General features: G+C 49.5%; 1 protein-coding gene across 1 annotated transcript; it reads left to right on the forward strand.

The window, feature by feature from the left end:
- The first annotated feature begins 1,321 nt into the window (after positions 1-1,321).
- On the forward strand, positions 1,322-24,581 carry LOC134862826 (GON-4-like protein). The gene is made up of 28 exons (XM_063880919.1): positions 1,322-1,426; positions 3,610-3,873; positions 3,949-4,023; positions 4,164-4,214; positions 4,304-4,342; positions 4,446-4,541; positions 4,682-4,783; positions 5,762-5,893; positions 6,325-6,547; positions 7,011-7,112; positions 7,217-7,257; positions 7,389-7,477; positions 11,683-11,923; positions 12,028-12,114; positions 12,387-12,574; positions 12,642-12,791; positions 12,915-13,065; positions 13,275-13,391; positions 13,759-14,700; positions 15,491-15,883; positions 16,610-16,807; positions 17,146-17,289; positions 19,204-19,509; positions 19,729-19,915; positions 21,800-22,288; positions 22,724-24,065; positions 24,158-24,260; positions 24,334-24,581. Exons 1-28 carry the CDS (start codon positions 1,406-1,408, stop codon positions 24,442-24,444), a joined length of 6,384 nt encoding a protein of 2,127 aa, XP_063736989.1. The 5' UTR covers positions 1,322-1,405; the 3' UTR covers positions 24,445-24,581.
- The last annotated feature ends 10 nt before the right edge of the window (positions 24,582-24,591 follow it).

Consider the following 24,591-nt stretch of genomic DNA (forward strand, 5'->3'; position numbering starts at 1 on the left):
GCAGGAACAGACTCACCATGCAGAGCTGCAGGAACAGACTCACCATGCAGAGCTGCAGGAACAGACTCACCATGCAGAGCTGCAGGAACAGATTCAAGATGCAGAGCTGCAGGAACAGATTCATGATGCAGAGCTGCAGGAACAGACTCACCATGCAGAGCTGCAGGAACAGATTCACCATGCAGAGCTGCGGGAACAGATTCAAGATGCAGAGCTGCAGGCTCACAGTGCAGAGCTGCAGGCTCACCATGCAGAGCTGCAGGAACAGACTCACCATGCAGAGCTGCAGGAACAGATTCAAGATGCAGAGCTGCAGGCTCACCATGCAGGGCTGCAGGCTCACCATGCAGAGCTGCAGGCAGAAGCTAGAGAAGGTCACTCTCTCTGGGTCTGCTGCTTGAACCCTGAGACCTTCAGAGTCTCGTGGCAGAGTGTTGAAGATCTGCAGCCTCTGTCCTCTGTAGAATCTCCGGCTTTTAGAAAGCTTGTCAGCCAAATCCCCGTTAACACACCAATGACCAGGTGAGCTAACGCTGCATAGAGACTGGTTCCTATCCAGCAGGTCACAGGGCCGTGCAGAGGCTCCACTCACATGTTATTAATGACACACAGAGACGTCATGACGTCAGTAAAATACATGTTAGCATTTAAAGACAAACTTTAGAGGTTATTTTGGTGAGAGTAACTCAGAGTGACTCAGAGTAAGTCAAAGTAGTGTAACGCATTACAGTTCAGAGACAGTGATGATGTAATGTACCTTATTACTTTAAGAAGACAGGAGTAAGGAACATGTACTGGATTACATGCTGGAAGTAACTTGCCCATCACTGACCTTGGCAGGGCCAGGATATGAAATGGCACCTAACCAGGTACCAATCCACACTCCGTATTTGTTCCGATTGGGACGTGAACCGGCGAACCTATAGTTCAAAGACTGAGACCCTAAAGACCCACTGCCGCCCCCAAAGAGTAATATGCTTATTACGGGAGCTCTACCTTCAGGTACTGGTTTTACTTCTGACTAGAGGACCATGATGAGTGCAGGACTCAGTGTTACTGCAGTGTATTAGTGTGAGTAATGTGTTGGATTGTATCCTCTGTGAAGGAGAGTTGATAATAAAATAAATGGACCTGGAATATGCCATGGTGGTTTCAAGGTTTCCCAACACTGAAGTACACTTTAAACGTCTGTCCTCTATACTGTATTTACGTCAAACACGGTGGTTAACCAACATCACAAAGCAGACCATTACATATCATTAAAATAAGTAATGGTCTGCAGTCGCAGCAGAGTGCTGTTTACACTGACTCCGCTTTTATTGTGAAGGACTCAGTTCGTGTTATTTTCGGAAGCGGCTAACAGAGAAGCTAACAGCTAACAGAGATGTCGGAGTAACAGAGAGAAATGTTTTCGGACTGGGAGAGGGTGAGACCTTACACTTTATATACTTTATATACTTATATACCTATATTAACATCTGATGTTTGATGCTCCTGCTGCTCAGTAACGAGTTAGCTTAGTTCTGCTACATATAATTACATGTTGTTATGAAGCTAACTGAGCACACTGAGCTAACTGAGCTAACTGAATATAAAACCACAGATCTAAAGCTCATTAAAAAGTACGTTTACTCAAGTACTGTACTTACGTAAATGTTTGAGGTACTTATACTTTACTTGAGTATTACCATGTTATGTAACTGTGTACTTTTACTCCGCTACATGTATTTAACACCTTTAGTTGCTAGGCAGATTCTGATTACTGATGGTAAATATAACCCCTTAAATCAGACTGTAGTTCACCTGCAGTAAATCCAGCAGCTACCCTGCAGTATACAAAGCATTCAAACTAGCTGCACCTTTACCAGCTCTGAGAACACTTTAATGATCAATCATTATAAAACATATCAGAGATATTATTCTGAAATGGACCAATCAGACAATGACTACTTTTACTGTCGCTACTTTAAGTACATTTAGAGGAGAGTACTTTCTACTTTCACTGGAGGAACATTTAGAATACTTTACTGTGACAGAGTATTCCTACACTCTGGTACTTCTACTTTACTCAAGTACAAGACCTGAGTACTTCTACTTTACTCAAGTACAAGACCTGAGTACTTCTACTTTACTCAAGTACAAGACCTGAGTACTTCTACTTTACTCAAGTACAAGACCTGAGTACTTCTACTTTACTCAAGAACAAGACCTGAGTACTTCTACTTTACTCAAGTACAAGATCTGAGTACTTCTACTTTACTCAAGAACAAGACCTGAGTACTTCTACTTTACTCAAGTACAAGATCTGAGTACTTCTACTTTACTCAAGAACAAGACCTGAGTACTTCTACTTTACTCAAGTACAAGATCTGAGTACTTCTACTTTACTCAAGTACAAGACCTGAGTACTTCTACTTTACTCAAGTACAAGACCTGAGTACTCTACTTTACTCAAGTACAAGATCTGAGTACTTCTACTTTACTCAAGTACAAGATCTGAGTACTTCTACTTTACTCAAGTACAAGACTGAGTACTCCTACTTTACTCAAGTACAAGACCTGAATACTTCTACTTTACTCAAGAACAAGACCTGAGTACTTCTACTTTACTCAAGAACAAGACCTGAGTACTTCTACTTTACTCAAGTACAAGACCTGAGTACTTCTACTTTACTCAAGAACAAGATCTGAGTACTTCTACTTTACTCAAGAACAAGACCTGAGTACTTCTACTTTACTCAAGTACAAGATCTGAGTACTTCTACTTTACTCAAGTACAAGACCTGAGTACTTCTACTTTACTCAAGAACAAGATCTGAGTACTTCTACTTTACTCAAGAACAAGACCTGAGTACTTCTACTTTACTCAAGTACAAGATCTGAGTACTTCTACTTTACTCAAGTACAAGATCTGAGTACTTCTACTTTACTCAAGAACAAGACCTGAGTACTTCTACTTTACTCAAGTACAAGACCTGAGTACTTCTACTTTACTCAAGTACAAGACCTGAGTACTTCTACTTTACTCAAGTACCAGATCGGAGTACTTCTACTTTACTCAAGTACAAGATCTGAGTACTTCTACTTTACTCAAGTACAAGACCTGAGTACTTCTACTTTACTCAAGAACAAGACCTGAGTACTTCTACTTTACTCAAGTACAAGACCTGAGTACTTCTACTTTACTCAAGTACAAGACCTGAGTACTTCTACTTTACTCAAGTACCAGATCGGAGTACTTCTACTTTACTCAAGTACAAGACCTGAGTACTTCTACTTTTACTGGAGGTACATTTTGAATGCAGGACTTTTATATATATATGTGTGTGTGTGTGTGTGTGTGTGTGTGTGTGTGTGTGTGTGTGTGTGTGTGTGTGTGTGTGTGTGTGTGTGTGTGTGTGTGTGTGTGTGTGTGTGGGGGTGTGTGTGTGTGTGTGGGTGTGTTAGCTTCCCTCAGCAGGTGGCTCTGCTCTGCATGAATGAGGGGGGAATGGAGACTGTAGAAATCAAAGTGTTTTGAGTGCTCGTTGAGATCTAATGAAGAGCTGTAAAAGAACGGTCCAGTTCCCATTGGTTCTGTGTTGTTGTTGATCTGTGTTGTTGTTGCAGCAACGGTGGGAGCGGCGACGTCCGGCCCCAGAAGACGCCTGTCCTCTGCAGAGTAAGTGTGTGCGTACGGAGAAACACGCTGAAGCCAACGTCACCATGACGCGCGAACAAATCCTGAGTTTAAATAAAGTTGCGCTGAACCCCCCCGTCGACGTGACGACCGGCGAGGCCAGCGAGGAAGAGCTGAGACGCCTGGATGTCCACCTGGACAGGAAGTCTCGCCTCCACAACCTGACAGCCAGCCACGTGCGCGCCATCCTGCATGTGAGACACACGCACACGCACATACACACACACACACACACACACACACACACACTGACAATGAGTGTGTTTCAGGAGGTGATCACTGATGAGCGGGTGGTGGAGATGATGAAGGCGACCATCAGAGACACTCAGGACCTGCCCATGTTCGTGAGTACCTGTCTGTCTTTCTGGACCTGACTGTCTGTCTCTCTCTCACCTACCTGTCTGTCTCTCTCTCACCTACCTGTCTGTCTCTCTCTCACCTACCTGGCTGTCCTTCTCTCACCTACCTGTCTGTCTTCCACCAGGAGCAGAAGATGACTCGATCCAGACTGAAAGAGGCTGTTCAACAGGGACAGGTGAACTCAACCTCCCATAATCCTCTCTGAGAACAATTTTAACCCGTCTCACCTGTCTGTGTGTCTCTCACCTGTCTGTGTGTTTACAGCCTCTGAACTGGAGTCTTTCAGCAGTGAACACAGTCAAGGTCAGTCCGCAGGAGGTTGTCTGTCCGTCTGTCTGCTTGTCTGCCTTCTGTCTGCTTGTCTGCCCGTCTTTCTGCCTGTCTTAACCTGTCTGTCTCTCCTCAGCCTCCCCAGTTTGTGGACATAGATCTGAGTGAGGACTCATCAGATGAAGAGTATTGTCCTGATGATGAAGAGGAGGAAGAGGACACTGCTGAGGAGGTGAGGACCTGATAATGGATCTGATTTAGAGGTTTCTCTAGTCAGGAGTTAGGGTTTAATGTGTGTGTGTGTGTGTGTGTGTGTGTGTGTGTGTGTGTGTGTGTGTGTGTGTGTGTGTGTGTGTGTGTGTGTGAACACAGACCTTCTTCAGTGATGCAGACAGCTTGACTTCGCCTCCCAGGATGCATCAGAGCTCTCAACCCAGACGTCTGGCTGACCAGGGGACTGAAGAGCTGCTGCAGGTACCTGACCTCTGACCTCCTGCTGGTACCTGACCTCTGACCTCCTGCAGGTACCTGACCTCTGACCCCTGACCTCCTGCAGGTACCTGACCTCTGACCTCCTGCAGGTACCTGAACTCCATTTCAAAACAATATCCCAGTTTGTCAAGTGTGACAACCCTATCATCCACCCCTGCCCACTCAAGTTAACACACTCAGTCATGACCTTGACTCCCAGCCCCCACCAGTTATCCAATTGCGTATCATCAGCGCTTGGAGCACCCCCAATACCCCCCAAACCCTAACCCTCTAGCACCCCCAGTTATAAGCACTCCAAACAACTAACAAAACCGTGGGAGTTACTTTTAGAGCAGAGCTGTGCTGGGGCGGGGGCAGTGTGCACATCATCATTCAGCCAACTGTGTGGGTCCCAAACAGCATCCGCAGGACACATCAGCTGGGACTTGAGTCCCCAGACACTGATCCCCCAGGCGTTGGGAAGCGGTTCATAAGCCAGAGTACACAGAACCGGTCATTCTACGGGTCAACTCCGTCACTCACAGATTCTGGGATGGCAATTTCCAAATAGGATTTGGGATTACACTTATCAGTTCTGTAGAAAATTGGCATCCTGCTCATCACACCAAGTTGTAAAGGAAAGTGCTGGGGCATGATACATTTGCTGCAGCCACAAGGCACCACAGCACCTACCCCACCAACCTGAGGATCTCTCCCCCAGTCCCAGGGTTTTGTATAGAGAGAAGAATCAACATTCTGCATGCCGAGGCAGATCACTATCACTCCTGTCCCTAGCTGAAGATGTATGGCAAACGGAAGACCGCACCCGATGAGATGGACTACCCGATGTAGAGCTGCTCTCTCACAGGGTGTAGCACCCCGAGGTGGCTGTGCTCTGCCAGCGGATTAATGAGTGATAAATTGGGTCAAAGTTATGTGCCCAGCAGATACCTGACCTCTGACCTCTCACCTGTGTTTCAGAGATCCACAGGGCAGGTGACCCCCCCCTGCTCTCCTCATCACCTCCTCACTGCTCCTGAGTCTTCCTTCCTAGAGAGACTGAATGCTGTGGAGGAGGAGCTTGACTGCAGCCCCACTTTCACCTACAACCAGGTAACCCCTCCCACACCTATAACTGGGTACCCCCCCACACCTACAACCAGGTAACCCCCCCACAACTATAACCAGGTAACCCCTCCCACACCAATAACCGGGTACCCCCCCACACCTACAACCAGGTAACCCCTCCCACACCTACAACCAGGTAACCCCCCCCACACCTACAACCAGGTAACCCCTCCCACACCTATAACTGGGTACCCCCCCACACCTACAACCAGGTAACCCCTCCCACACCAATAACCAGGAACCCCCCACACCTACAACCAGGTAACCCCCCCCACACCTACAACCAGGTAACCCCTCCCACACCTATAACTGGGTATCCCCCCACACCTACAACCAGGTAACCCCTCCCACACCTATGACCGGGTAACCCCCTCATACCTATAACCAGGTGAACTTCCTCTCTCTTTCCCGGTCAGTCTCTGGAGAGGAAGGCTGATGAAGCTGAAGGGGGTCGTCCTGGGTTAGCATACAGGACTCGCTCTAAACTGCGCCTGGTGAACGTTCCTCTGGAGCAGCTGGAGGCGGAGCTTCTGGCTCCTGACATCACAGCTGACATGTACGATCAGAGCGCCGCCAAGCGAGAGGAGGACCGGCACTGGACCCGCTGGCTGCAGGGCCTGATGGCCCCCCAACCTGAAGGTCAGTCAACAACAAACAGAGAGCAGCTCGTAAGCAGATTATTACACGGCTCAGAATACTCCATTCTGATTGGTCAATTCAGACAATTCAGAGGTTGTTAATACTTGAAAATACACTGGTTAGCATTTACAGAAAACCTGGATCAGTGCTGCTGTTCTTGCTACTTTACGTTGTCGTCTCAGTTCAGCGGTGGAACGGAGTATTTTTCCTTAGTGGAAGCAGTTAGGTTATTTTGAAGTCAGTAAAATTCATTTGAATATTGTGACTCGTTAACTTCATTAGTATGTGGCCGTGTAGTGGGATAATGTGCAGCGAGGCCTCGCTATCCCCTTAAAGACGTCTCTGATTCTGCTCTGGAAGTCAGAGACTCTGTTTCCGATGTCTCTGTTGTTTCCGATGTCTCTGTTGTTTCCGATGTCTCTGTTCGTTAAACCTCAGCTGACTGATTTTGTTCGTTTCTCAGAGGAAGCTGACGATGATGACGACCCAGAGTATAACTTCCTGGAGGACCTGGATGAACCCGACCTAGAGGACTACAGGACGGACCGGGCAGTGCAAATCACCAGTAGGTATTGTGGACTGGGTCCGGGTTCAGGTCCGGGTCTGTAGCTCCGACCACATGTTATCCCTGCCCCAGCCTCAGTGTTAACCCATCCTCTCCTCTTACAGAGAAGGAGGTGAACGAGCTGCTGGAGGAACTCTTTGATACGGTGAGTGTGACAAGTTGGGGGGAGACCTGACCTGTCTGGGATCTGCGCTCATCGAGACTGGACTGTTTGGGATCTGAGTTCAGGGAGACCGGACCATCTAGTTTCTGAGTTCAGTTCATTTCTCTCCACAGCTTCAGGAGGATGAGGTGGCAGCTGAGGAGCAGGAGGAGGAGGAACCCTCACAGACTGGAGCCAAGTTCAACGTCCCTCCAGCTTTACGGTAACTCCTCAGTCCTGACACATCTGCACACAGATGCACACATCTACGCCGACCCCTGTTCTGGGTCTGCAGGTCCTCCTCTCGGGGCGGGGCAGCAGAGCAGTGCTGTTACTGTTTGGGTGAGGAGGAAGAGAAACCTCCCCTGCTAGAGTCTCTTCACTGAGCTCATGAAGAAGACACTAGCTAAGGAGAGACAACCTGTCCGGGTCTCAGACTTCTTCTCCCGGGCTTTCTGTGTTATGGCTTTACTTCTGTGTGTGGAACACAGTCTTCACTTCTGTCTGTGGAACACAGTCTTTACTTCTGTCTGTGGAACACAGTCTTCACTTCTGTCTGTGGAACACAGTCTTTACTTCTGTCTGTGGAACACAGTCTTTACTTCTGTCTGTGGAACACAGTCTTTACTTCTGTGTGTGGAACACAGTGTTTACTTCTGTCTGTGGAACACAGTGTTTACTTCTGTGTGTGGAACACAGTGTTTACTTCTGTCTGTGGAACACAGTCTTTACTTCTGTCTGTGGAACACAGTGTTTACTTCTGTCTGTGGAACATAGTCTTTACTTCTGTCTGTGGAACACAGTCTTTACTTCTGTGTGTGGAACACAGTGTTTACTTCTGTCTGTGGAACACAGTCCTTACTTCTGTGTGTGGAACACAGTCTTCACTTCTGTCTGTGGAACACAGTGTTTACTTCTGTCTGTGGAACATAGTCTTTACTTCTGTCTGTGGAACATAGTCTTCACTTCTGTCTGTGGAACACAGTGTTTACTTCTGTCTGTGGAACACGGTCTTTACTTCTGTCTGTGGAACACAGTCTTTACTTCTGTCTGTGGAACACAGTCTTTACTTCTGTCTGTGGAACACAGTCTTTACTTCTGTGTGTGGAACACAGTCTTACTTCTGTCTGTGGAACACAGTCTTTCCTTCTGGTGGGGACACGGTCATTGTTACTGTTGTGGAGAACATAGTGTTTACTTCTGTCTGGGAATGTCTTCACTTGGCTCTGAGAGAACTACAAGGTCTTACTCTGTCGTGGATACCGGTCTTTACGTTCTGTCTGTGGAAACGCTTTACTTCTGTTGTGGAACACGGTCTTTACTTCTGTCTGTGGAACACAGTCTTTACTTCTGTCTGTGGAACACAGTCTTCACTTCTGTCTGTGGAACACAGTCTTTACTTCTGTCTGTGGAACACAGTCGTTTACTTCTGTCTGTGGAACACGGTCTTTACTTCTGTCTGTGGAACACAGTGTTTACTTCTGTCTGTGGAACACGTCTTTACTTCTGTCTGTGGAACATAGTCTTTACTTTGCTCTGTGGAACACGGTCTTCACTTCTGTCTGTGGAACACAGTCTTTACTTCTGTCTGTGGAACACGGTCTTTACTTCTGTCTGTGGAACACAGTCTTTACTTCTGTCTGTGGAACACAGTCTTTACTTCTGTCTGTGGAACACAGTCTTCACTTCTGTCTGTGGAACACAGTCTTCACTTCTGTCTGTGGAACACGGTCTTTACTTCTGTCTGTGGAACACAGTCTTCACTTCTGTCTGTGGAACACAGTCTTCACTTCTGTCTGTGGAACACAGTCTTTACTTCTGTCTGTGGAACACAGTCTTCACTTCTGTCTGTGGAACACAGTCTTCACTTCTGTCTGTGGAACACGGTCTTTACTTCTGTCTGTGGAACACAGTCTTCACTTCTGTCTGTGGAACACAGTCTTTACTTCTCTCTGTGGAACACAGTCTTCACTTCTGTCTGTGGAACACGGTCTTTACTTCTGTCTGTGGAACACAGTCTTCACTTCTGTCTGTGGAACACAGTCTTTACTTCTGTCTGTGGAACACGGTCTTTACTTCTGTCTGTGGAACACAGTCTTACTCCTTCTCGTCTGTGGAACACAGTCTTTACTTCTGTCTGTGGAACACAGTCTTTACTTCTGTCTGTGGAACACGGTCTTTACTTCTGTCTGTGGAACACAGTCTTTCACTTCTGTCTGTGGAACACGTCTTTACTTCTGTCTGTGGAACACAGTCTTCACTTCTGTCTGTGGAACACAGTCTTCACTTCTGTCTGTGGAACACGGTCTTTACTTCTGTCTGTGGAACACAGTCTTCACTTCTGTCTGTGGAACACAGTCTTTACTTCTGTCTGTGGAACACAGTCTTCACTTCTGTCTGTGGAACACGGTCTTACTTCTGTCTGTGGAACACAGTCTTCACTTCTGTCTGTGGAACACAGGTCTTTACTTCTGTCTGTGGAACACAGTCTTCACTTCTGTCTGTGGAACACAGTCCTTTACTTCTCTCTGTGGAACACAGTCTTACTTCTGTCTGTGGAACACAGTCTTTACTTCTGTCTGTGGAACACAGTCTTTACTTCTGTCTGTGGAACACAGTCTTTACTTCTGTCTGTGGAACACAGTCTTTACTTCTGTCTGTGGAACACAGTCTTCACTTCTGTCTGTGGAACACAGTCTTTACTTCTGTCTGTGGAACACAGTCTTTACTTCTGTCTGTGGAACACAGTCTTTACTTCTGTCTGTGGAACACAGTCTTCACTTCTGTCTGTGGAACACAGTCTTTACTTCTGTCTGTGGAACACAGTCTTCACTTCTGTCTGTGGAACACAGTCTTCACTTCTGTCTGTGGAACACAGTCTTCACTTCTGTCTGTGGAACACAGTCTTTACTTCTGTCTGTGGAACACAGTCTTCACTTCTGTCTGTGGAACACAGTCTTTACTTCTGTCTGTGGAACACAGTCTTTACTTCTGTCTGTGGAACACAGTCTTTACTTCTGTCTGTGGAACACAGTCTTCACTTCTGTCTGTGGAACACAGTCTTTACTTCTGTCTGTGGAACACAGTCTTTACTTCTGTCTGTGGAACACAGTGTTTACTTCTGTCTGTGGAACACAGTCTTCACTTCTGTCTGTGGAACACAGTCTTTACTTCTGTCTGTGGAACACAGTCTTTACTTCTGTCTGTGGAACACAGTCTTCACTTCTGTCTGTGGAACACAGTGTTTACTTCTGTCTGTGGAACACAGTCTTTACTTCTGTCTGTGGAACACAGTCTTCACTTCTGTCTGTGGAACACAGTGTTACTTCTGTCTGTGGAACACAGTCTTTACTTCTGTCTGTGGAACACAGTCTTTACTTCTGTCTGTGGAACACAGTCTTACTTCTGTCTGTGGAACACAGTGTTTACTTCTGTCTGTGGAACACAGTCTTTACTTCTGTCTGTGGAACACAGTCTTCACTTCTGTCTGTGGAACACAGTGTTTACTTCTGTCTGTGGAACACAGTGTTTACTTCTGTCTGTGGAACACAGTCTTCACTTCTGTCTGTGGAACACAGTCTTCACTTCTGTCTGTGGAACACAGTCTTTACTTCTGTCTGTAGAACACAGTCTTCACTTCTGTCTGTGGAACACAGTCTTCACTTCTGTCTGTGGAACACAGTCTTCACTTCTGTCTGTGGAACACAGTGTTTACTTCTGTCTGTAGAACACAGTGTTTACTTCTGTCTGTGGAACACAGTCTTTACTTCTCTCTGTGGAACACAGTCTTCACTTCTGTCTGTGGAACACAGTCTTCACTTCTGTCTGTAGAACACAGTCTTACTTCTCTCTGTGGAACACAGTCTTTACTTCTGTCTGTGGAACACAGTCTTCACTTCTGTCTGTGGAACACAGTGTTTACTTCTGTCTGTAGAACACAGTGTTTACTTCTGTCTGTGGAACACAGTCTTTACTTCTCTCTGTGGAACACAGTCTTCACTTCTGTCTGTGGAACACAGTCTTCACTTCTGTCTGTGGAACACAGTGTTTGCTTCTGTCTGTGGAACACAGTGTTTACTTCTGTCTGTGGAACACAGTCTTTACTTCTGTCTGTGGAACACAGTCTTTACTTCTCTCTGTGAAACACGGTCTTTACTTCTCTCTGTAGAACACAGTCTTTACTTCTGTCTGTGGAACACAGTGTTTACTTCTGTCTGTAGAACACAGTCTTTACTTCTCTCTGTGGAACACAGTGTTTACTTCTGTCTGTGGAACACAGTCTTTACTTCTCTCTGTGAAACACGGTCTTTACTTCTGGTTGATGTGACTGTGAGTGTGGGCGGAACAGCTACAGTTTGGTGATGTGGATCTCGATAACAGTGATCTGCAACGCAGCTTCACAGAAAGTAGTTTTCCTCTCTGTTGCAGGTTCGAGGCCCCATTAGCCAGCATGCTGACGGAGCGGCGCAGGACCGTCAGGAAGCAGTACGAGGCCCTTCAGCAGAGGAGGGCCCTGCAGGACTCCACCATCCAACACAGGTACCTGAAGGGAGTGCCCAATCCACAACCCAACACCTTCACCCCTGTTATAGTCCTGCAGAGCGGGGTCTACCCCACCCTCCACCTGGACCACACCCAGAAACTGCAGCTGCAGCAGCAGATCCAGCAGGTATTGGGCCTTATACAGACCGGTTCCTGAACCTCCTGGTAACTAAACACATCTCATTAGTGAACTGCTCCATGTTCAGGTTCAGGACATGTTTTTCTCTTCAGCATGTGCAGCTGCTGACTCAGGTCCACCTGCTGACTCGCTGCGCTGATGCCCTGAACCACGAGAACTGCATCACTAAACGCTACCTGGTGAGTTCACACACACTCACACACACACACACACACACACACACACACACACACACACACACACACACACACACACACACACACACACACACACACAGCAGCTCAGGGTTCAGCATCTTGCCCATGGACACATCCACATGTTGACTGGGAGTGCTGGTGAGGCTGAGGCAACTTGTTTTAAAGTTTAGTGTGTTGTATATTTACTTTGCTCTATCAGATGATGATAAAACCTTTGAGCCTTCAGTAAACACCCCCCCCCCCCCCCCCCATAGGAGGAGCTGCAGCAGTTTGCCAGACGTCGGGAGGAGCTTCTTCTCAGCAGCAGCTTCAGAGTGTGTAACCTACAGGGGGCGCTGGACTTACTGCAGGAGCAGAGAGCTGGTCCTGGTCCTGGTCCTCCTGCTGCCTCCGGACGCTGGCTTCCCAGCATGGCTTCTGCCACAAGGAGTGAGGACAGGAAGTGACCTCCTGCTGTGTCTGGTTGTTTCAGCAGCTTGTGGTTCTGATTCTCGTTCTGTTCTGTTAAGGTCTTGCCTTCCTCTGATGGCCGCAGACGCGGCATGGCTGTTCGCCACGCGGCCGGTCTTCCTGTACCCAGAACTACTTCCTGTCTGCAGCCTGGACCCCCCTGCCCAGACCCGACAACGCCGGAGTGTGTACACCGCAGGAGAGGATGGGTACACAAAACACACACACCACACACGATCAAGGAAGTTCTAGCAAACCGCCTCCTGTCTCAGGGAGGGAACCCAGCACACTGTGTATCATACAAATATATTTCCCATGATGCCTCTGTGCAGGTTGGTGGTCCTGGGTCTGAAGCACTTTGAGGGGGGGGTACAGCCGGATCAGCTGATCAGCTCCTACCTGCTGTGCAAGTCCCGCTGGAACCTCAGGAAACACATCGGAGAGATGAGTGGGACCAGAGCCCCCCCCCACAGCGTCATCAAGGTGAGCCAGACCTGACTGTTCTGTGTGTGTGGGGGGGGGCACTTTCTTTGCGTAACTACCCCAACACTGGACCTTAGGCAAGATACTGTATATAATCACGAGTTGTTCCAGATGGCCAACGGTGTGTTAATGTGTGTGAAGGTGAGTTTACCTGAGCAGCCGGCTCTGCTACTCTGTTTAAGTAAGCTTAACCTCTGAAGTGTTTACAGGCGTTCTTGATGCGGAGAGTCCTCCCCCACCTCCCCCTCGCCTGCAGCAGGGCTCAGCCTGGAGAGCAGCGCCCCCCTGTGGAGAGGGAGACGTCCATCCTGCCAAACTGGTTGAAGGTGACACAGGGACAGAGTTTCCTTCATACTTTACCACTGCTTATTCACATATGTAGCCCCGCCCCTTTCCACACTTCCTGTCCAAACTGTCCTAGTTCTTCCGGTTTGTATCTAGCAGGGGCCGTCTCATGACGACATGTTGAATACCTCTGTAGAGTCTGGTGGTGGAGATGCTCAGCTGTGAGGAGCTACGAGAAGAACCAGAACATCTGAGCCGGACTGCAGACTGAATAAAAGTCAAAATGTTAAGAAATTCTGACCTCTGTAAAACAAGTGAACCAGAACCAGAAACTTTCCTGCGCCATTGGGCTAGGAGACGTTAGCTAGGTAGCTAAGGTGTTCACACTGTGTTCCTATGCTCCTCCAGAACAGTCAGCTGATAATCCAGAAGACCCGCCTCCCCTCCAGCTGTTACCCCTCCTCCCTCCCCCCAGGCTGCAGTCTCAGGCTCCACCCCCACTGGCTCAGCAAGGCAGGTCATGCCCCTCTGCCCCCCCACAGGCGCCTCTTCGCCTTAGCCCACAATGCATCTCTGCTGCCGCTGGCCATAGCCCCGGCAGCCCAACAGCCAATCAGCTCACAGCTACGCCCTCCTGCTGTTGGACCCCCGCCTCCTTCCAGTGCAGCGCTCTCATTGGCTGCTGCCCCCACCATCCAGCCCTGCCTTCCTATTGGCCAAACGACACAGCAGAGCATCTTCCTCCCCCTCCCCTCCCTCACCTGCTCGGAAATTCCAACTCCCAGAATTCCTTGCTCTTCTGCAAAGTCTGGGTACCTCCTGCTCCAGATGTTGTGGACTCCCACAACCACAACCTCCCAGCATGCACCTGGGCCAATCAAAGAGGACAGACAGGAGGGGGAGGAGGGGGGAGGGAGTTCAGCCTCCACACTGAGGCCGGTGTATTCCTGTTCAGATGAGGGGGAGGACTGGACCCCGAGGGGGGGGGGGGGGTTAAACAGAGGGGAGGTGGAAGAGGGGGGAGAGGGAGGAGGAAATGGGGAGCATGAAGCCGGTAGTGTAGGAGACGAGGAAGAGGAGGGACAGAGGGAAAATGGGGGAGGAGATAGGGAGGAGGACGAGGGAGGAGACGAAGAAGAGGAGGGACAGAGGGAGGACGGGGGAGGAGAGGGGGAGGAAGATGGGGGAGGAGAGGAAGAAGAGGGAGACAAAGAGAAAGATGAAGATCAGGACCGACAGGGGGAGGAGGAAGAGGAGGAGGATTTTGATGACCTCACTCAAGATGAAGACGAAGAGGAAGTGATGTCATCGGCGTCCGAGGAGTCTGTGCTTTCTGTTCCAGAGCTACAGGTAAACAGGAAGTAGTTTGTTCCAGACCTACAGGTAAACAGGAAGTAGTTTGTTCCAGAGCTACAGGTAAACAGGAAGTAGTTTGTTCCAGAGCTACAGGTAAACAGGAAGTAGTTTGTTCCAGAGCTACAGGTAAACAGGAAGTAGTTTGTTCCAGAGCTACAGGTAAACAGGATGTAGTTTGTTCAAAGCTACAGGTAAACAGGAAGTAGTTTGTTCCAGAGCTACAGGTAAACAGGATGTAGTTTGTTCCAGAGCTACAGGTAAACAGGAAGTAGTTTGTTCCAGAGCTACAGGTAAACAGGATGTAGTTTGTTCAAAGCTACAGGTAAACAGGAAGTAGTTTGTTCCAGAGCTACAGGTAAACAGGAAGTAGTTTGTTCCAGAGCTACCGGTAAACAGGAAGTAGTTTGTTCCAGAGCTACAGGTAAACAGGAAGTAGTTTGTTCCAGAGCTACAGGTAAACAGGATGTAGTTTGTTCCAGACCTACAGGTAGACAGGATGTAGTTTGTTCAAAGCTACAGGTAAACAGGAAGTAGTTTGTTCCAGAGCTACAGGTAAACAGGAAGTAGTTTGTTCCAGAGCTACAGGTAAACAGGAAGTAGTTTGTTCCAGAGCTACAGGTAAACAGGAAGTAGTTTGTTCCAGAGGTACAGGTAAACAGGAAGTTGTTTGCTGGTCCTCACAGGCGTTGGTCCATATTGACAAGGTAGCATCCAAGACATCCCAAAGCAGCTGACCGTTGACCTCTCTTTGCAGCAGACCATGACCTTTGACCTCTATCTGCAGGAGACCATGAAGCAGCTCACCTGGCTGGCGGCTGAACGGAGACTCTGTGCCGACGGCGACTCGGAAGAAGAAAACTCTCCGACCTCCGCTGGCTCTCAGGAAGAAGAGGAAGACGAGGAGGAAGACGAGGGGCCTAAAGGGGAGGAGTCTGGAGAGCGGGGCGGCAGTAAGGGGGGTGGAGATGAGACAGTGGGGATGGAGGGGAAGCCCAGAGGAGGGGGGGGGAGACGAGGTCGGGGTAGAGGTCAGACTCTCCAGCTGAGGGGGAGTCGTCAGGTCCGGCTCAGCAAAGACTCCAAGAAGCTGCTGCTGCTGTACGACGAGAACCTGCTGAACCACGACCCGCAGAGAGAAAGCAAAGACCTGGCCTTCGCTCAGGGATACCTGCACCGGGTAAGAAAACATGACCCAGCAAGACTTAGCAAACACGAACCAGCAAACATGACTCAGCAAGACTCTGCAAACATGACTCAGCAAACAGAACATGACTCAGCAAACAGAACATGACTCAGCAAACAGAACATGACTCAGCAAACAGAGCATGACTCAGCTAACAGAACATCACTCAGCAAACAGAACATCACTCAGCAAACAGAACATGACTCAGCAAGACTCAGCAAACATGACTCAGCAAACACAACATGACTCAGCTAACAGAACATGACTCAGCAAACATGGCTCAGCAAACACAACATGACTCAGCAAACATGACTCAGCAAACACAACATGACTCAGCAAACATGACTAACAGAACATCACTCAGCAAACAGAACATCACTCAGCAAACATGACTCAGCAAGACTCAGCAAACATGACTCAGCAAGACTCAGCAAACATGACTCAGCAAACAGAACATGACTCAGCTAACAGAACATGACTCAGCTAACAGAACATCACTCAGCTAACAGAACATCACTCAGCTAACAGAACATCACTCAGCAAACAGAACATGACTCAGCAAGACTCAGCAAACATGACTCAGCAAACACAACATGACTCAGCAAACATGACTCAACTAACAGAACATCACTCAGCAAACAGAACATGACTCAAAGTTTTCACAGTATTTATGTAGCATGTAGCTTCAGGTATCTGTAGGTGACCATTCTGTGTATCCAGGTGCGTGAGGCACTGCAGGACGTACCTGGACAGGTGGAGGAGTTTGTGTCTCTGCTGAACAACTTTGAGCAGGTGGGTGAAGGACATGAAGTGAGGCTGTTGTTCAGGAAGCTGCGCTGCATCCTGGGAGATCGGACGGACCTTCTCCAAGACTTTGCCGCATTCTTGCATCCTGAGCAGGCGCTGCAATGTGGACTGGTAAGCACAGGTGTATTACCTCAGGTGCACCTGAAATAACACAGTCACACCTAAGAGAACACACCTGGATATCTTTATTCCCACCTTTTTTTTTTTTAAACTTTTTTTTAATACATTTTTCTTTCAACAATTACAGTTTCAGGGAACATTGTACATACATATTTAAGCAATCCTTAAATCAGTGTTCTTATTGTCCAGTGGCAATGGTGGTGTCCTTTTCTCGTCCTCTATAATCCATCAATTTTATTCCCACCTTTTAACATAACTTTGGTTAATAAGTCATGCATAAGGTGTTGGTAACGTATAAGTAATTATTGATGTAACTGTCTCTCCCGCAGTTTGAGGAGCAGCAGGCGTTTGAGCGCAGCCGGCGTTTCCTGCGACAGTTAGAGATCAGTTTTGGAGATAATCCGACACATTATCAGAAGATCATCAAAGCTCTGCAGACCGGCCCAGACCTGAGTCCCACCAGCATCCACGAGGTACAGGAACGCCTGAACACCACCAAACACCAGCTAAACACCACCAAACACTAGCTGAACACCACCAAACACCAGCTGAACACCACCAAACACCAGCCGAACACCACCAAACACCAGCTGAACACCACCAAACACCAGCTGAACACCACCAAACACCAGCCGAACACCACCAAACACCAGCTGAACACCACCAAACACCAGCGAACACCACCAAACACCAGCTGAACACCACCAAACACAGCTGAACACCACAAAACACTAGCTGAACACCACCAAACACCAGCTGAACACCACCAAACACCAGCCGAACACCACCAAACACCAGCTGAACACCACCAAACACCAGCTGAACACCACCAAACACCAGCTGAACACCAGCTGAACACCACCAAACACCAGCTGAACACCCAACCAGTAACACCACCAAACACCAGCTGAACACCACCAAACACCAGCCGAACACCACCAAACACCAGCTGAACACCACCAAAACACTAGCTGAACACCACCAAACACCAGCCGAACACCACCAAACACCAGCTGAACACCACAAAACACCAGCTGAACACCACAAAACACCAGCTGAACACCACCAACACCACAAAACACTAGCTGAACACCACCAAACACCAGCTGAATACCACCAAACACCAGCTGAACACCACCAAACACCAGCCGAACACCACCAAACACCAGCTGAACACCACCAAACACCAGCTGAACACCACCAAACACCAGCTGAACACCACCAAACACTAGGTGAACACCACCAAACACTAGGTGAACACCACCAAACACCAGCTGAACACCACCAAAACACTAGCTGAACACCACCAAACACTAGGTGAACACCACCAAACACTAGGTGAACACCACCAAACACCAGCTGAACACCACCAAACACTAGGTTAACACCACCAAACACTAGGTTAACACCACCAAACACTAGGTTAACACCACCAAACACCAGCTGAACACCACCAAACACCAGCTGAACACCACCAAACACTAGGTTAACACCACCAAACACCAGCTGAACACCACCAAACACTAGGTTAACACCACCAAACACCAGCTGAACACCACCAAACACTAGGTTAACACCACCAAACACCAGCTGAACACCACCAAACACCAGCTGAACACCACCAAACACTAGGTTAACACCACCAAACACTAGGTTAACACCACCAAACACCAGCTGAACACCACCAAACACTAGGTTAACACCACCAAACACCAGCTGAACACCACCAAACACCAGCTGAACACCACCAAACACCAGCTGAACACCACCAAACACTAGCTGAACACCACCAAACACTAGGTGAACACCACCAAACACCAGCTGAACACCACCAAACACCAGCTGAACACCGCTGAACACCACCAAACACCAGCTGAACACCACCAAACACTAGGTTAACACCACCAAACACCAGCTGAACACCACCAAACACCAGCTGAACACCGCTGAACACCACCAAACACCAGCTGAACACCACCAAACACTAGGTTAACACCACCAAACACCAGCTGAACACCACCAAACACTAGGTTAACACCACCAAACACCAGCTGAACACCACCAAACACCAGCTGAACACCACCAAACACTAGGTTAACACCACCAAACACCAGCTGAACACCACCAAACACCAGCTGAACACCACCAAACACCAGCTGAACACCACCAAACACCAGCTGAACACCACCAAACACTAGGTTAACACCACCAAACACCAGCTGAACACCACCAAACACTAGGTTAACACCACCAAACACCAGCTGAACACCACCAAACACCAGCTGAACACCACCAAACACCAGCTGAACACCACCAAACACCAGCTGAACACCACCAAACACCAGCTGAACACCACCAAACACTAGTTTGTCTTTATTGTGTTCCAGCTGAAGACTCAGATGGCCGCTCTGCTGAAAGGCCACACCTACTTGCAAGCTGAATTCTGGGTATTTTTTGACGAGCTCCGCCCCCCTCCAGCACGCCCGGGACAGTTTGAGGAAGCTCATTGGCCGGAAGAAGGAGGGGGCGGGGTAGACTGCGGAGAAGGCGCCGGCATCTTATTAGGAGGCGGGGCCAGCATCGGCTTCGAAGAAGTGACGCTCCCTGAGCTGGAAGAGGAAGAGGAGCTTAAAATCCAGCCAATGACGAGCCGGCGCCAGAGGAGAAAGATGGACGGCCACAGAAACTACAAGGTCCGAAACATTGAGGCTAGCTTCAGTGATTACACCCCTCTGACATCTGGAAGCAAACCCACACCTGGCTTCACTTATTCCCGATATGTCTAAGTTATAATGTATACCAGTTATTATAAATGAATACAAACACACAGTTGATACGCTCTACTCATAGCATCCAGACTCCAATCACAGGAACAGTCAATAATCAAAGTTCAAATAACTCTCATGTTCCAGGACTGTGATTGGTCGGATAACCGCAGACACCACAGGAAAGGATGCTCCCATTGCCATGGCAACAAGGCACCAGGAGGTGTGTCCCGAGCCATGAAGAGGCTGGACCCTCTGTATGCTCAGATAAGCCCCGCCCACCAAGATCCAGGTGATAAGGACATGAAGGGGGATGACGACAGCCCACCGCCAGGTAACAGAGTGTTCTGGGTCAATAGGTATCCTCTTGATGGTGTTCTGAAGGAGTGCTTAGGGTAGTCCTGAAGGAGTGCTTAGGGACAGTCCAGTCCTGAAGGAGTGCTTAGGGACAGTCCAGTCCTGAAGGAGTGCTGAGGGACAGTCCAGAAGGAGTGCTGAGGGACAGTCCAGAAGGAGTGCTATAGGAACATTCCAGTCCTGAAGGAGTGCTTAGGTACAGTCTAGTCCTGAAGGAGTGCTTAGGTACAGTCCAGTCCTGAAGGAGTGCTTAGGGACAGTCCTGAAGGAGTGCTTAGGTACAGTCCAGTCCTGAAGGAGTGCTTAGGTACAGTCCAGTCCTGAAGGAGTGCTTAGGTACAGTCCAGTCCTGAAGGAGTGCTTAGGGACAGTCCTGAAGGAGTGCTTAGGTACAGTCCAGTCCTGAAGGAGTGCTTAGGTACAGTCCAGTCCTGAAGGAGTGCTTAGGTACAGTCCAGTCCTGAAGGAGTGCTTAGGTACAGTCCAGTCCTGAAGGAGTGCTTAGGTACAGTCCAGTCCTGAAGGAGTGCTTAGGGACAGTCCTGAAGGAGTGCTTAGGTACAGTCCAGTCCTGAAGGAGTGCTTAGGTACAGTCCAGTCCTGAAGGAGTGCTTAGGTACAGTCCAGTCCTGAAGGAGTGCTTAGGTACAGTCCAGTCCTGAAGGAGTGCTTAGGTACAGTCCAGTCCTGAAGGAGTGCTTAGGGACAGTCCTGAAGGAGTGCTTAGGTACAGTCCAGTCCTGAAGGAGTGCTTAGGGACAGTCCAGTCCTGAAGGAGTGCTTAGGGACAGTCATGAAGGAGTGCTTAGGGACAGTCCAGTCCTCAAGGAGGGCTTAGGGACAGTCCAGTCCTGAAGGAGTGCTTAGGGACAGTTCAGTCCAGAAGGAATGCTTAGGTACAGTCCAGTCCTGAAGGAGTGCTTAGGTACAGTCCAGTCCTGAAGGAGTGCTTAGGTACAGTCCAGTCCTGAAGGAGTGCTTAGGGACAGTCCTGAAGGAGTGCTTAGGTACAGTCCAGTCCTGAAGGAGTGCTTAGGTACAGTCCAGTCCTGAAGGAGTGCTTAGGGACAGTCCAGTCCTGAAGGAGTGCTTAGGGACAGTCCTGAAGGAGTGCTTAGGGACAGTCCTGAAAGAGTGCTTAGGGACAGTCATGAAGGAGTGCTTAGGGACAGTCCAGTCCTGAAGAAGGGCTTAGGGACAGTCCAGTCCTGAAGGAGTGCTTAGGGACAGTCCTGAAAGAGTGCTTGGGGTCAGTCCAGAAGGAGCGCTTATGGACAGTCCTGAAGGAGTTCTTAGGGACAGTCCAGTCCTGAAGGAGTGCTTAGGGACAGTTCAGTCCAGAAGGAATGCTGAGGGACAGTCCTGGAGGAGTGCTTGGGGACAGTCCAGTCCTGAAGGAGTGCTTAGGGACAGTCATGAAGGAGGGCTTAGGGACAGTCCAGTCCTGAAGGAGGGCTTAGGGACAGTCCAGTCCTGAAGGAGTGCTGAGGGACAGTCCAGAAGGTGTGCTGAGGGACAGTCCGGAGGAATGCTTGGGGACAGTCATGAAGGAGTGCTTAGAGACAGTCCCGAAGGAGGGCTTAGGGGCAGTCCTAACGTTAATTGAAAATTAACAAAAATAGGGGTCCGGGGTTTTGGTCCTTGTCACCTTTTCATACCTGCTGAGTTTGCCTCCCTGAAGGCACCTGGAGCAGTTCAATCAGGAGATCTAAGGTGGGGGTTTCATCTGACGGGGTGGGACTGGGCGATCTCTGGACCTGTGCTGGGCTTACATGATGGGAACTGTACCTCTGTAGAGAGGGTTCTGGGTCAGTAGAGGACGTACCCTCCAGGTCTCATAACGGTCCTGTCTCGTCCTTAGGTCACAGCAGTTCATCATGGGAAGGCTCATTCCCTCTGATTGACGAGAAGGAGGAAGAAGAGGAAGAGGAGGAGCTGGAGGATGAAGAAGAAGATGAAGATGAAGAAGATGATGAAGAAGATGAAGAAGATGAAGAAGAAGAAGGAGAAGAAGAAGGAGAAGGAGAAGAAGAAGAAGAAGAAGAAGAAGAAGAAGAAGAAGAAGAAGAGGAGGAGAGGAAGACCAGTGAGAAGTCCAGCCCAACTGTGAAGAGGAGCAGGATGGAGGAGGTGGGGGGGGGCGGAGCCTCTCCTGTTATCTCCCCCTCTTTACCCACCTCCTCTAACCAGCCGTTAACTCCCCCCCCTCACATCCTCTCACCAGCCGTTAACTCCCCCCCTCACATCCTCTCACCAGCCGTTAACTCCCCCCCTCACATCCTCTCACCAGCCGTTAACTCCCCCCCTCACATCCTCTCACCATCCGTTAACTCCCCCCCTCACCTCCTCTAACCAGCCATTAACTCCTCCCCTCACCTCCTCTAACCAGCCGTTAACTCCCCACTTCATGTCCTCTAACCAGCTGTTAACTCCCCACCTCACCTCCTCTAACCAGCCGTTAACTCCCCCCCTCACCTCCTCTAACCAGCCGTTAACTCCCCCCCTCACGTCCACTAACCAGCGTTTAACTCCCCCCCTCATCTCCTCTAGCCAGCCGTTATCCCTCCCCCTCACCTCGTCTAACCAGCCGTTATCCCCCCCCCTCACCTCCTCTAACCAGCCGTTAACTCCCCCCCTCACCTCGTCTAACCAGCCGTTATCCCCCCCCCTCACCTCCTCTAACCAGCCGTTATCCACCCCCCTCACCTCCTCTAACCAGCCGTTAACTCCCCCACTCACCTCCTCTAACCAGCCATTAACTCCCCCCCTCACCTCCTCTAACCAGCCGTTAACTCCCCCCTCACCTCCTCTAACCAGCCGTTAACTCCCCCCCTCACCTCCTCTAACCAGCCGTTATCCCCCCCCCTCACTTCCTCTAACCAGCCGTTATCCCCCCCCCTCACCTCCTCTAACCAGCCGTTATCCCCCCCCCTCACCTCCTCTAACCAGCCGTTATCCCCACCCCTCACCTCCTCTAACCAGCCGTTAACTCCCCCCCTCACCTCCTCTAACCAGTCGTTATCCCCCCCCCTCACCTCCTCTAACCAGCCGTTATCCCCCCCCCTCACCTCCTCTAACCAGCCGTTATCCCCACCCCTCACCTCCTCTAACCAGCCGTTAACTCCCCCCCTCACCTCCTCTAACCAGCCGTTAACTCCCCCCCTAACCTCCTCTAACCAGCCGTTAACTCCCCCCCTAACCTCCTCTAACCAGCTGTTAACTCCTCCCCTCACCTCCTCTAACCAGCCGTTAACTCCCCCCCTCACCTCCTCTAACCAGCCGTTATCCCCACCCCTCACCTCCTCTAACCAGCCGTTAACTCCCCCCCTCACCTCCTCTAACCAGCCATTAACTCCCCCCATCACCTCCTCTAACCAGCCGTTATCCCCACCCCTCACCTCCTCTAACCAGCCGTTAACTCCCCCCATCACCTCCTCTAACCAGCCGTTAACTCCCCCCATCACCTCCTCTAACCAGCCGTTATCCCCACCCCTCACCTCCTCTAACCAGCTGTTAACTCCCCCCCTCACCTCCTCTAACCAGCCGTTAACTCCCCCCATCACCTCCTCTAACCAGCCGTTATCCCCACCCCTCACCTCCTCTAACCAGCCGTTAACTCCCCCCCTCACCTCCTCTAACCAGCCGTTAACTCCCCCCCTCACCTCCTCTAACCAGCCGTTAACTCCCCCCCTCACCTCCTCTAACCAGCCGTTAACTCCCCCCCTCACCTCCTCTAACCAGCCGTTATCCCCACCCCTCACCTCCTCTAACCAGCCGTTATCCCCACCCCTCACCTCCTCTAACCAGCCGTTAACTCCCCCCCTCACCTCCTCTAACCAGCTGTTAACTCCCCCCCTCACCTCCTCTAACCAGCCGTTATCCCCACCCCTCACCTCCTCTAACCAGCCGTTATCCCCACCCCTCACCTCCTCTAACCAGCCGTTAACTCCCCCCCTCACCTCCTCTAACCAGCCGTTAACTCCCCCCCTCACCTCCTCTAACCAGCCGTTAACTCCCCCCCTCACCTCCTCTAACCAGCCGTTAACTCCCCCCCTCACCTCCTCTAACCAGCCTGCCAAGAACATTTCTCTGACAGCGAGCGGAGAGAAGGTGATTCTGTGGACAAGGTAAAACAATAACAACAACAACAACAAAACAACTATAACAACAATAAAAATATCAATAGAGTAAAGCGTTGTCGATGGTTTTTGTTTTTCAGAGAGGCCGACCGGGTTATTTTGACGACGTGTCAGCAGGAAGGAGCCAATCAGACCACATTTCAGGCCGTCTCTTCTCAGCTTGGCAACAAGACTCCGAGCGAGGTGATTCCCTGTTCTGTTTGCTGTCTGCGCTGTGATTGGTTGACGGTGTGAGTAACTCTTCTCTTGTCTCCAGGTGTCGCGACGGTTTCGGGATTTGATGCGTTTGTTTCGGACGGCCTGTCAGACTGAGGACGAGGCTCCGCCCCCTGAACCGGCAGCAGCCAATGAGGAAGCAGACGGATAACAGCCAAGAGCTGAAGCATGGTTGACATTTGCAGGACTTTTATTATGAACGGCTTCAAAGAGGCGTTCAGTGTAAATATGAAAATATCAGATTATTGAATGTTTTTGTAAAATGAAGACATTTTTCTTTAACAATAACCATGTTTTT

This window comes from Eleginops maclovinus, chromosome 4 (genome assembly GCF_036324505.1).
Source record: "Eleginops maclovinus isolate JMC-PN-2008 ecotype Puerto Natales chromosome 4, JC_Emac_rtc_rv5, whole genome shotgun sequence".
NCBI classification, from domain to species: domain Eukaryota; kingdom Metazoa; phylum Chordata; class Actinopteri; order Perciformes; family Eleginopidae; genus Eleginops; species Eleginops maclovinus.